The sequence below is a fragment of the Heteronotia binoei genome, chromosome 21 (genome assembly GCF_032191835.1).
Source record: "Heteronotia binoei isolate CCM8104 ecotype False Entrance Well chromosome 21, APGP_CSIRO_Hbin_v1, whole genome shotgun sequence".
Classification (NCBI taxonomy): Eukaryota; Metazoa; Chordata; class Lepidosauria; order Squamata; family Gekkonidae; genus Heteronotia; species Heteronotia binoei.
In genome coordinates, this window is record NC_083243.1 from 153,500,663 (window position 1) to 153,514,911 (window position 14,249).

General features: G+C 48.6%; 1 protein-coding gene across 1 annotated transcript in view; it reads left to right on the forward strand.

Annotated features, from left to right (window-relative positions):
* OSBPL5 (oxysterol binding protein like 5) overlaps positions 1-14,249 on the forward strand; it is a 256,002-nt gene that overhangs the window by 225,314 nt on the left and 16,439 nt on the right. Inside the window, exons 12-14 of the mRNA XM_060263167.1 lie at positions 1,478-1,576; positions 1,665-1,761; positions 2,918-3,016. Of these exons, the coding sequence (XP_060119150.1) occupies positions 1,478-1,576; positions 1,665-1,761; positions 2,918-3,016 (295 nt within the window). The remainder of the gene's footprint in view (positions 1-1,477; positions 1,577-1,664; positions 1,762-2,917; positions 3,017-14,249) is intronic.

Here is a 14,249-nt window from a genome sequence, read left to right on the forward strand (position 1 = left end):
ATTTAATAGTCATGGAAACTCATGTGCAGTGTTTTCATTTAGTGTGCATCATAATTATCGAATAACATTGTTATGAACTGTGTATCCAGTTTGACTATTGTGAACACTGACAAAAGTACATGATGACACAGTTAGCATGCTACAGTATTGAATAATACTGTACAGAAAGGATTTCAGTGCTGCATGCAAACAAAATAAAGGGGGGGGGTTTCATGAATATGGAATGAAATTAAGATGAGATGAGAGACAGACACTGAGAAGGGAAGCCTAAAGCTTTGAAAACATTTTTCCCATTCATCTTCTAGTGAACAAAGTTTTTGGGGGAACCATTTTGGCAGTCTCTGGAAGCCTAATATTAAAATGGTGGCTGAGCCACATGGACTTTCTGTAAACTGCTGAACTTAAGAATAACTTGGGATCAATCCATTTGGGGGACAGGGTGCAATCCATACAGGACAGGCTCTGAAAAACTGCTAAGATCATGACCATTGTGCAGGATCAAATTAGAGAATCACAGAGAGAAAATTATGCAAATTTGCAAGGAATGGCAGGAAAGTAGCATTATTATGCAGCTGTGCTTGGGCATCAGCAAAAATATCCCCCTCCCCTTTCAGTTTAGTGAGATAAGACTAAAAAAGCTCTCCAGAGTTTCTGCCAGAGGACTCCTTCCCCCATACAAAATGCAGCCCTGTGCAAAGTGTAGTGGAATTGAAGCTGACTTTGCACAGGTGCACTTCCGCACACACACACACACACACACACACTGCCAACTATCACAGCTTGCAATGCCAGTGTCACTAGGTTCTACCATGCATTCTGTACACTCAACATATTTCCCCTTATTATGAGATCCTGTGACTCTTTCCTGTTTTTCACAGTGGCCAGTAACACAGCAGAAAACCCCCTAGTGCTTGGCAATATGGAAAATGGTGCTTCACACTGTTTGTTAGTTTAAAAAAAAAAAAAGTCTGGTCAGTTTCAACTTTGGGTTTCCCCCCCTTTGCCTGTGTTCCTTTTTGTTGCCTTTCATTCAATGAACTAATTCTAAAATGCATGCATAAAACCTGAACCACGAAGATTTAAATGGAAGGTGCTTGCTGGATGCTGCTGTGCACCTGTGATGGGGCAATTCCATAAATTAAAAAAAACTTTGGACACAAGTGACATTCCACCCCAATTTAGCAAAGTGCATTTTAAAAATTGTAACTGCTGAATAAATACAGTGGAGGAAAAAGAATGGTGCATAGAATCCGTAGTCAAGATTAAAGGCTTACTGCTCTGGAAATCTGCAGTAAGATGTGTGTGCATAATGGGCCCTGGGGATTCAACTCACCAGGAACAGCAGCAACACTGAGGTGCAGAAAAGGTCCATGTTTGTTCTTAGCTTCACCAATTTCTTTTTCAGGACTGAGATGATAACCTATGTGGTCTCAGTGTGCATTTCATAATGCAAGTCTGAATAATTTTTCTCTTTCAGGGAATTAAAAAGCCATACAATCCCATCTTGGGAGAGACTTTTCGTTGCTGTTGGTTTCACCCACAGACAAATAGTCACACATTTTACATAGCAGAACAGGTAAATAAGGTTTGCTATATGCATCAGGGGGCAAAGGAAGATTTGAACTCTTGCCCTGTGAGTATGATCTCCCTTTCATTCCTTGCAGGTTTCTCATCACCCTCCTGTATCAGCCTTTCATGTCAGTAACCGGAAGGATGGGTTCTGTATTACTGGCAGCATTCTAGCCAAATCCAAGTTTTATGGTAAGAGATGATGGGGGAGGGTCCCCTCTTCTGCTGTATTTCTAATCCTGCCATTGCTTCTGTAGGTTGAAATATGAATAAAATAGGTTTCATCCTAAAATGTAGCCTTTTAAAGATTAGTGGAGTACATTACTAATGTACTGCCTCTTTCCCAGTACTTGGAGAAGTTTTGCAATTCTTCTTAAATAATTATATGTTTAGTTGTGTATGTGTATAAAGGATGGTTGTGTATGTGTATAAACATACATATATACATACGACTTTTAAAATAAAAATTAAGAAATGGCGGACAGCTTGCTTGAAGCAAGAAAGGAGAAAAAGGAAAGACTGAATGAACCAGCAGCATTTACCCTGTTGATATGTATGTGTATATTTCAGAGCTAGAATTACACCCTGGGGTGAAGAATTTGTTGTGACTTGTTGAAATGTTATGTTTGCTTAATGCTAAACTATGGCTGAATTATTCAAGCACCCATTCTTGCAGGGGAACAAGCCAGATATTGCAGAAAAACTCCAGACATTCCCTAGAGGTCATTCTACATGCAAAAAATATTTAGAATCTATCTGCCATGTTTTTTGTTGCTGGTCCACAGTTGCAAATAAGCCATCTCAGCTTGAGGAAATCTTTTTTTTTTTGTCTTTCTCCTGCATCAAAGTTCCATCTACTTTCTAGATAGAGGTTAAACTTGCATTGTGTTGCTGGTTGTGAGGGGCTCCTCAGCCGTATAGCATTTTTGTGCAGCAGAGACAGAATAAGTTGCTTGTTCTTTTGTTGATAAGGTTTTCAAGAACAGCATTTCTCCTCCCCAGTAGCATGATTGGCAGACAGTCCTATGTTCTAGAAGCTCTGCCTTTAGCCAAGTTAATTTTTTTGCTTCCGGGGTCCAAGGGACCTCAGGTATGTGCTGCTGTTCTTGTGGCTGTCGAATATTATTTTTTTTATATACTAATCCATAGTAGTACTCAATACACATTGGTAGGAGTATGGGAGCACTCTAGTCATATTGCTAGGTTCCAAGGAAAAGGAAGTTGGTGGGCTTTTATCTTTTACTCCATTAACTGCTTTAAAAGAGGGAGGGAGGGAGCATGTCTGTAAGTCTAGTATATATTTAAGAGCATAGCATAAACATTCATTGGTACTTCTGTATCCTTGCAGGTAATTCACTTTCAGCACTGTTGGATGGGCAAGCCAAACTTACTTTTCTAAGCAGTGGAGAGGAGTATGTTATTACTATGCCATATGCCCATTGCAAAGGTGAGACACTGCAGGAGTTTGGTGGAGAGCCTTCCTTCCTTCCTTTGTAGAGGGGGATTCTTTTCTCTCAAAGCCATTCAAGAGTAAACACAGGGTTCCCTATGAATAACAACTGAACTCCAGACAACAGAGATCTGTCCACCTGGAGAAAATGTCTGCTTTGGACGGTGGACTCCATAGCAGTATACCATATTGAGGCCTCTCCTATTCCCAAAACCTTCATTTCTCAGACTTTACCACAAAATCTCCAGGAATTTCCCAACCTGAAGCTGGCAATCTAGCCAGGCTTGGCCCAAAGAGTCCTCCCTCAAAGGCCAACATAGGCCTTAAAAGGGCCCTGCCCCCTCCTCCTGTCTTTAACTCTCTGCCGAACAACATCCATGCCTTGTGGGACTTAATGCAGTTCTACAGGGCACGTAAGGCATGCATATTCTGCTAGGTGTCTGGTTGAGGACAGTGACAGCATTCCATCTGGCTGGCACTCTTGTTTTTTCTCCTAGTTTTCTTCTTTCCCTCTACTTCCCACCCCTCATGAGGCAGTGGCATACAGTCTATCACTATCTACCACTGTTTTGTCATATAGGGAATATTATTTTAAATTATGTTAATACTAGGAGTAAAAAAAAATACTAGGAGTAAAAAAAAATACAACTGGTTCTAGAAGTAAACTCTGGGCAAGTGCTTGCCACCCTTGCTGTCTTTCCACCCACCCAAGTGAAGGCATTAACTTCCCCCCTCTTCAAGGGAAGCTTATCTCTGCTATCTAGAGAGCAGTTGAAAATCTGAGTGATCTCCAGCAGTTCCCTAGGAGGAAATGGCATTGTACCTCAAACCCCACCCCTTAAATATCCAGGAATTCCCTAACCTGGAGTTGGCAACCTATCTCCTTCCCCTTATCTGCCCCTCTGACTTCAGCTTTCCATCTCCTTCCCCCTTCCTGCAGCTTCTACATAGGCTGTCTTTCTTCACAGTGGGGGGGGGGGTGGGGAACCAAAGCAGCTTAGATAATTCTCTTCTGCTCCCTTTGATGTGAACAACAACCCTTTGAGGCAAGTTAGGCTGGAATTCTGTGACTGGTCTGAAATCAACCAGCTTCCACAGCAAGGACCTGGGTTCAGCAGACCCCACTCTGAAGCCCTAACTCCTATGCTCTCCTCTAAGTCCACCTCAGAATCTCCAGGAATTTCCCATCAACATGAAAAGGTACCACTGAAGGCTTCTGGGCAAGTGTCTGCCACTCTTGCTGTCTTCCTACCCACCCAAGTGAAGGCATTCACTCCCCCCCCACCTCAACATGACCTGATCTCTGGCATCTGGAAAGCAGTTGTAATTCTGAGTGATCTCCAGCACTCACCTGGAGATTGGCAACAGTGGTCCCCATGAGGAAATTGTTGGTTTGGAGTCTATGGCATTGTACCTCTCTGAGGCCCCACCCCTCCTCAAACCCTGCCCTCTCCAGGCCCAGCCCCTGAAATCTCCAGGAATTTCCTAAACTGGAGTTGGCAACCCTATCTCCTTCCCTTTATCTGCCCCTCTGACTTCAGCTTTCCATCACCTTTGCCCTCCCTGCAGCCTCTATATAAAAAAATTGGTCATTCTTCACAGTGGGGGGGGAACCAGAGTAGTTTACATCATTCTCTCCCTCCATGTGATCTGAACAACAACTCTGTGAGGCAAGTTAGGCTGGAAGTCTGTGACTGGTCTGAAATCAGTCAGTCAGCTTCCACAGCAAGGACCTGGGTCCGGCAGGCTCCACCCTGAAGCCCTATCTCCTATGCCCTCTCAAAGTCCACCTCAGAATCTCCAGGAATTTCTCATCAACCTGGAACTGGCAGGCCTAGTCAGCACTGGGCCCAATGAATTCTGCCTCAGAAGCCTGAAGTGAGACCTTTCAGACCAACAGTCTATCTCTGACAGACTGTTTAATAGGGAGGAGTCATCAGCCGTTACATCAACTTACATCATTCTCCTCTCCTCTCTCCCCTTTGATTTGAACAACAACCACCCCGTGCAGCAGGTTAGGCTGATTTGAAATCACCCAGTCAAGCTTCTACAGCCCTCATCTGGAGATTGGCAACAGTAGTTCCCCAGTAGGAAAGGCCTCCCTCAGAGGGCTTAGGAATTTATGACCAATGTGGAAAGGTACCACTAAAGGCCTCTGTGAGTGCTCCCCCCAGCCTTGTGTCTTCCCATCCACCCAAGTGAAGGCATTTACTCCCCCTCCCCTCAAGGGGAGCTGATCTCTGCCATCTGGAGAGCAGTTGTAACTCTGAGTGATCTCCAGCCCTCGCCTGGAGATTGGCAACAGTGGTTCCCCAGGAGGAAAGGCCTCTCCCTCAGAGTCTATTCTATCATATGATCCCACTGTAGCCTAATTGGAATAGAAAGAGTGAAGAGTATTGGCAGGTGGAAAGGGCTCCTCCCTGCTGTGAATGAACATTCATTTTGCCTCAGTTGAAGAGAAGGAACCCAACTGTTTTCTCATGAGCCACAGGCCCGTAGCTGGGGGGGCGGTCTGGGGGGCCAGGCACCACAAATATTTCCCCTGTTTTAGACCCTCGCACCTCCTTGCCTGCTCTCAGACAGACTGGTCCTGGACTTCCTACAACCAGGCCTTGATGAGAGGCAGTACTGATCAGGAAGCCCCCTGTCAGCAGAGAACTGACTCCCTTGAAGGTCAGTGGGCTTATGCTGGAGTTATTGCCTGATGGGGCTGGCAGTGGGTGGGGCGAGCAGAATCAGCCAATTGCATGGCAGAGACAGTGTGAGCCAATCCTGTGCAAGCCACATCTAATGAATGAAAATCCTCAGAATTGTCATCATGGTTGGGCTTTTATTTATATAACTGGTTCTTATTATGTGCACTGCCTTGAGCCCTGTTTGCAGGGGAAGGGCAGCTTAAAAATCCAATAAATAAATAAATAAACAAATAACCTGGAGAGTTGTGGTTGCCTAGCAACAGCCACTGAGGGAATCCATTTTTAAAAGCTACAGGCACTCGTCATGTTTGGGTTTCTACCTCCACTGTGTTTTGTTTTTAAGATTTCTCATTTTTCTTTGAACTTGAGGCCCTTTTCAGGTTTGACATCAGTATTAGTATATAGACATGTGGCCTGTGAAACTCCTGCAACAGACTTCCCATTTCTAATGTGGCTGGCTGCTATGAATATGATCCAGAAGGAGTAAACTCTGAGAAACTATCAAAAAGAGGACTGTCAAAAAGGAATAAGCTCTGAGAAACTGTCAAAAAGAATTCCCTCCATCCCTACTTTCTCATCGGACCCAGTGCAGCTCCCAGGCAGCATAGCTGTCACTAGCATGTCTGATGCGGCTCCTGGGGTGTGTGACCACCATCAACGTGCCAAGTGCCAATCCTGGTCTGTGTGGCTACCTCCACCTCCAGTAGAGCTCTTCGACTATGTCCAGCAAGGCCTGTCCTGTTATACTTGTAACTTCTGAAATTCATTTTAGAGAGATCCAAATTCCAGTAAAGCCTATCTGCAAAGTCCAGTCCTTCATGTCTTAAGTCAGAATGCGATGCTTATTCACCCTTTTGTTTCTCATGAGTTCCTTGCCTCTGTTCTTGCTTTTGCCTAATTGTTCCTGAATTAGGAGCCACCACAAACAGATTTTGGTGGCTCAAATGGTGCCAACACTAGAACTGTGGCTGGAGTAAGATATGTACACAGTGAAGGAATAAGATATGTGCACATTCTTACCTAGTGTGGGGCATGAATTGTTTTCAGAAGCCACATTAAACTCCCTTAACTAGTATGGGACGGTAATGGAAAAATCTAATCTTGAGACCAAATTGGGGGAACCAATCCCTTGGTTCCGTTATTTTCAATTCAGGTATCTGGTAATCATGACGGTTCTTCATAAAAACTCAATCAGACCCTTTACAGTTTTTGAAATCCTGCTAAAGAATAAAAAATCTAATGAATCAGTACTGGTGTCAAAACTGTATAAAATACTCCTAGGTGATACCAAAGAAAAAATACCGCATTCTTTAAAATTATGGCAAGAAGACTGTCAAAATAGAATAACAGAGTAGGATTGGGACCAACTTTGGAATACCTTCAATTTCACTTCAAAAAGTTTTAACATACGATTCCAGGCTCTAAAAATGGCTACCGGTTGGTATTATACTTCTAAACAACTCTATAGCATGAAAGCTATTGGTAGCCCTTTCTGCTGGAAAGATTGTGGACAAGGTGGTGATTTCAAACATCTGTGGTGGTCCTGCCCTAAAATTCATAATTTTGGGGTTCTTATATTAAAAGAAATTAAGGAAATCACTGGAGAATCTCTCCCCTTTCATCCAGAGACTGTTCTGTTAGGCTGGTGGCCCAATGCACCATCAAACAAAATTTCTGTAGACAGCTCTTGCTGGCAGTACCACGATTGGAGGTTGCTGCACACTGGAGGTTGCCACACACTGACACAATTGTTTTGATTGTTTTAACATGTTGGAAGCTGCCCTGAGCCCACTATGGGAAGGCCAGCCTATAAAGCTATGAAAATAAATAAATAAATAAAGGACAAGGCTCTGCCTTCAATACATGCTTGGAGAACCCGACTTTGGGATTATTTCCTACTAAATAAAATCTCAATTTATAGTGCTGATGCTCTGACAGAATGTACTCAAGAAAAATTTACCGTGTTCTGGTTCCAAATAGTGGAATATCTCACCAAACATAATATTCTCCAAAAAACACATTTTTATCATGATATGCTCTATTTCTAATATGTTCTGTGCTCACTTTCTCTCCTCTGGTCTGAATACAAAAAACTGTGAGCTCTAATTGATTAACTGGATTTCTTAATAGAATATTGGGACAGTTGTTTGTACATTCCTACAGTAGAATCAGTCAATAGAATGTATTTTCACTGGATGCTCTTCAGTATAATTTTATGACTGCTCCTTGGTTTTCTGTTTTATGGATTACTCTTTCTCTTGTTTTTTTTTAAATTTGTTTATTATATCCTCATTAAGGCTGCATTATTTGAGGTGATAGATTACAGTGTTCTTTATTGTAAACTGAAACTCTGTTAATAAATATCTGATTAATTAAAAAAAAACTAGTATGGGACAAAATTTGCAATGTGGTCCCTTTTCTGACAGTTTCTCAGAGCTTATTCCTTCTGGATCATATTCATAGCAGCCACATTAGAAATGGGAAGTCTATGGCAGGATGTCCCCAACAAGAACATTTAACATAGGTCATCTTTGGGAACAATGACATAAATGTATCTCAAATCAGAAAATTGTCGCTGCAGTTGTTTGAGGGTGGGGGAATGACAGTTGTCTAAGTAATTTTCTCAAACATCAACTGAGGAGAAATGGATGTAGACATAATCTTCACAGTGTTCAAACCCACCAGAAAAATACATCAGATGCTATGATCAGCAAAAGACAGAAGAGACCCCCTCACTTCTGCAGGAGTATACTGCATACCCTGCAGTTGTGGAGAAGTTTACATTGAGACCACACAATTTAGCATCCAGACAAGAATAAAAGAACATGAAAGACACTGCAGACTTGGCCAACCTGAAAAATCAGCAGTGGCTGAACATAGCCTAACTCAAACAAGACAGAGTATCTTATTCCAAGACACTGTAATGCTGGACAACACATCCAAATCTTCTTCGTGGTCTCTGTGCATCACACTTGTGGGAGTAGGCGCCAGCGCCGACCTCGATCGGTAAACTTCAAAGCTGTGGATTTCCGCGCCCCCGACCCAGTGCGCATGCCCAGAAGCCCCACCGCGCATGCTCACTGGGACGGGCGCGGACATCCCGCCAGTTCTCTTCTGACCGCCGCGCTGATCGGTTGATCTATCTGCCACGGTCGGTGAACTTTTTCTCTATCCATTCGGATTTGCTAGCTTAGTTGTATATAGTTAGTTAGTTTAGTTTTAGATAGTGTAGATAGCTTAGTTTTCGTCTTGTTTGGGAGAGCGGGGTTTTCCCTTTTTTGTTTTCCCGCCCTTCGGGGTAGGGGCCCCCTCTCCCCTTCTACGTTCTTCCCGCCTTTCCTTCCTCGCATGGAAAGAAAGTGGGGATTTTTCCGCCGCTGCTCCAAGTGTGGGAACAAAATTGCCCCACCTGACGGACACTCTTTGTGCTTACTGTGCCTGGGGGAACGACACAGGCCCGATTCCTGCTCGCACTGTGCCAAGTTTTCCAAACAGACGCGGAGGAATAGAGCGGCTAGACTTGCGGCGGCCCTGATGGAGCGAGCACTGTCTCCCCGAACCGAGCAGGCCGAGTCCGCGGCTGGTCAGGCGGACCAGTCTACATCGACTCCGGTCGATACCGGGCGGCCCATCGATACCGACCGACCCCGAAAGCGTTCGGGCTCGGTAGCCGCCTCGGAGTCCTCGGTGCCGATCAAAAGGCCCAAGGAGGACAAAGGGATGCCCGTCGAGAAAAAGAAACACAAGAAGTCGGAGAAGTCAAAGCGTGCAGCGACGACTCACTCCGCACCAGCATCCCCGGCCGATCCGACAGCACCAATCGTCCCGCCACTGAAACTCTTCGCCTCGCCCGTCCGACAATCGACTTCGCAGCTGGCATCGATGTCGACTCAACTCGTCATCTCTGATTCCGATTCGGAGATTGAGTCGGCCCAACGCGTCGGTACCGGAAGTAGCCCTATCGAAAAATCGACTTCTCAGTCCCGAAGCCCACACCGTCGGGACCGATCTTCCAGCAGCCACTCCCCTCGCTGCCGAGAGGAGGACCGCTCGCCACGATATCAGGCAGCCCAGATCCCCTGGGACCAGAGGCAGTGGCAATACCTGTACGGGGCGTACCCGGTGCAGCCTCCCTTCCCATGGCTTCAGCAACGCCAGAAGGACTGGGATCAAGCCTCTGAGACCTCCTACCGATCCCGGACGTCCCACAGGACGCAGCGAAATGCACCGTCGGCGTCGGTCTCGAAGCCTCCCGAGCGGGACCCACCGGTCCAGAAGGACCCCAAGCAGCGCTCCCCATCGATGAAGGAATCTACCCCGGTCGCTCCAGAGCCTCCTACCCGGCACCGATCCGAACTCTATGATTCCCCTGATGCTTCTTCCAGGTCTCTGGATGACTCATCGCCCGAAAGAGAGACCTCCAGCGGTGAACCCTCACCTCCTGTAAAGACGTCCGAGGAGCAGCCAATCTCACCTTCCGAGGACCTCAAATCCTATGGTGATCTCATCAAGAGAATGGCTCAAACCCTCTCTCTCACCACTGTGCAGCCTCAGCCCACGGTGACGGACACGGTTTTTGACATAGTGCAACAGGATACCTCCACAGCTATTGCTTTACCGCTTACAACCGTCATGCTACAGACAGCCAAGGCCTCCTGGGACAAGCCTGCCTCCACGCCTGTCTCCTCTCGCAGGCTGGATCACATGTATAGGATACAGGAAGCATCAGCAGAATTTCTCTACGTGCACCCTAAGCCCAATTCGGTGGTCGTGTCGTCGTCTTCCAAGGCAAAAAAGACACACTCCACCCCACCAGATAAAGAGGGCAGGAAACTAGACGCCATGGGGAGAAGACTCTATTCAGCCGGTTCCCTAGGCGTTAAGATCGCCAACTACGCAGCCTGTTATGGCCGCTACCAATACGCCCTCTGGGACCAAGTCTCCACCATCTTGGGTTCCCTCCCCGAACAGAGCCGCAATGCTCTAAGGCGGTTGCAGAAAGAGGGTATGACCCTGGCAAAACAGCAGCTAAATTCTGCCAGGCATTCAGGGGACACTTGTGCGAAGGCCCTTACATCGGCTATCTCCCTGCGCAGGCACGCATGGCTGAGATCCACAGCGCTTCAACCCGACACACAAGCGTATGTCGAGGATCTCCCCTTTGACGGGGCGGGTTTGTTCAGCTCGACGACGGACTCGGTCCTCCAGGAGCTGGATAAAAGTATCAAGACATCCAGGAACCTAGGGGTGTCCGGGCCGCGCCCTCCATCTAAGCGTCAGTGGCCCAAAACCTGGCAGAAGAAGCCGTACTCCAAGTCGCCTGAGAGGCAGTGGCGCTCGAAATCGGCTCCCTTCACTCGACCCTCCTACCAGTCAAAGCCCAAGTACTCCCCATCTTCCGCCCAGACGGCTCGCCAGAAGGTTGCGAAGCAGGGCAAGCAGGGCCTTTGACTTCCCCCCTGGGACGCTTGGCCCATCGGACTTGGACTCCATCCGCCTTGCCAAATTCTTCCCTGCTTGGTCCCGTATCACCTCGGACCGGTGGGTTTTGTATATAATCAGGATGGGCTACTGTATAGAGTTCTCCCACCCCCCGTGTACCCCGAGATTCGTCTCCACAGCACCATCTCCAACCCTCTGCGAGGAGGTCCAGTCACTCCTTCAGAAACACGCCATCCAGAAGGTTCCTGCGGACCAGGAAGGTCAGGGCTTCTACTCCCGCTATTTTGCAGTCCCCAAACGGGATGGAGGCCTTCGGCCGATTATGGACCTGAGAGCACTGAATGTATTCGTGAGGTGCGACAAGTTCAGGATGACTTCGCTGCAGTACATCCTTCCTCTTCTGAGCAGAGGAGACTGGATGGCGACCCTCGATCTGAAAGACGCATACTTCCACATCTCCATCCACCCCCGCCATCGGAAGTATCTGCGCTTCACGGTCGGAGACGAACACTTCCAGTATCGAGCCCTACCATTCGGCCTTTGTACAGCCCCAAGGGTATTCACCAAGACCATGGTGGTCATTGCTGCCCACCTGAGGTTACGGGGTGTGACACTCTTCCCGTACATCGACGATTGGCTCCTGGTCGCGGAGTCGAGGGAGCTCTTGCTGCGGCACATAACGATCACCTTGGCCTTGGTGGACGAATTGGGACTCCAAATAAATTTAAAAAAGTCTCGTCTGACGCCTTCTCAGAAGGTACAATTCATTGGGGCGATCCTGGATACTCGAGCCTGCAAAGCGTTTCTCCCTCCAGACAGAGCGGACGCTATAGTGCAACTGGTGTTTTCTCTCCAACTGAATCCGACCGCCCCTGCACGGACGTTGCAACGACTTCTGGGACTGATGGCAGCGACAACGTCTGTCCTATCGTTCGCGAAGCTCCGGATGAGGCCGCTGCAACTCTGGTTCCTGCGGAGTTTCAAGTGCAATGTGGAGCACCCCTCCAAGTTGCTGACGGTTCCTGCGGAAATCCTGTCATCCCTCTCCTGGTGGGGGCTGAAAAGTCGCCTGATGGAAGGGGCTCCCTTTCACAGGCCGGAACCGACCCTCACGCTCACCACGGACGCTTCCCTATGGGGTTGGGGGGCCCACATGGGAGGCATGTGCGTGGGGGACCGTTGGCCGAGCCACCACTCCAGCCAGCATATAAACTTTCTCGAGTTGCTGGCCATCTTTCATGCCCTTCGCTCCTTCCAACCGCTTCTGGGGGGCAGGTCGGTGGCGGTGATGACCGACAACACCACAGCAATGGCGTACATCAATCGTCAGGGGGGCACGGTGTCTCAGAGACTCTGCAAGTTGGCCCTCCTGGTCTGGGAGTTGTGCATCTCTCAAGGGGTGTTCCTCCGAGCAGCTCATCTCCCCGGGGACCGGAACGTACAAGCGGACTTCCTGAGTCGGGGCGGAGCTCTCCTGCACGAGTGGGAGCTCAACTGGGAGTTTCTGCAACCGGTTTTCCGCCGTTGGGGAGCCCCGGAATTGGACGTTTTCGCTACAAGGCAAAACACAAAATGCGACCTGTTCTGCTGCAGGGGAGGAGTAGACCCCCTAGCGTTGGGGGACGGACTCCTGGTGCCGTGGAGGTACCACTCAGTATACCTGTTCCCCCCCATACCGCTACTCACCAAGGTGGTGCAGAAGCTCCTGAGGGAACGTCCACGGGGAATCTTGGTGACGCCATGGTGGCCTCGACAGCCCTGGTTCCCACTGGTCCTCCGCTTGTCGGGAGGAACTTACCACCGATTCCCTCAGGTGGGGAACCTCCTGCTCTCTCACCAAGGACAAGTCCTGCACCACGACATCCCGAACCTGCGACTCACGGCTTGGCGTCTGGATCCAGATTTTCAGACAGAACCCAGTTTGTCATCCTGAATTGCAGAAAGTCATCTACCAGAAGGTCATACGCGGCCAAATGGGCCAGATTTGCCAAGTTTGCTACAGATCGTTCTGTGGTGCCGGAAAGAGCGGACTTATCGTTAATTCTGGACTTCTTAGTTACGCTGTTAGACGGGGGCCTGGCGCCCTCCTCGGTACGGGTCTACTTGGCTGCCATCTCTGCAGAACATCTTCCGATTGATGGCCACTCGCCCTTTACACATCCAGACACTAAGCGTTTTCTCAAGGGCATGGCGAGGCTGTACCCGGCAGTGAGGGCCCCTACGCCAGCATGGGACCTCCCCCTAGTTCTCAAGGCGTTGACGGCCAAACCATTCGAGCCGATGGCTAAGTGTCCTTCCCACCTCCTGGCATGGAAGACGGCCTTCCTTGTGGCAATCACCTCGGCAAGGCGGGTCGGGGAATTGGCCGCACTCAGGTGCGACTCTCCCTACTTGGTGTTTTCGGCTGAGGGGGTCACCCTGCGCCCAGACATCACTTTCCTGCCTAAGGTGGTGTCGCCGTTTCACCTCAATTCTGAGATCCATTTACCTGTCTATTTTCCCTCTCCGGCTAATGACTCTGAGCGGTTGCTGCATGCTCTGGACATCAAGAGGGCGCTCTCTTTCTACCTGCATCGCACCGCACCCTCCAGGAAGGACGCCAGATTGTTTGTGTCCTACGCTGCGTCCTCCTTGGGGCAGCGTATTTCGTCACAGCGATTGTCCAAGTGGATCACGGGAGCTATTCGCTTGTGCTATCTTCTTCAGAAGCAACCGCTGCCGGGACCGCTCCGTGCCCATTCGACAAGGGCTGTTGCGACGTCGGAGGCGTTTATGAAGGGAGTTCCCCTACAGGACATCTGTGGGGCAGCCACATGGTCCTCGGCACACACCTTCGTGACGCACTATGCCCTGGACCTGCGGCGCAGACAAGCCTCCTCGGTGGGCCGCGCAGTGTTGCAGTCCGTTTCCTTGTGATGGACCGGCGTACCCTCCACCAGGTAGGCCTGAGCTTGCTAATCTCCCACAAGTGTGATGCACAGAGACCACGAAGAAGATAAACAGGTTTCCTACCTGTAACTGATGATCTTCGAGTGGTCATCTGTGCAGTCACACTACCCGCCCGCCTTCCCCGCTGCAGCCGGTCCCTCCAT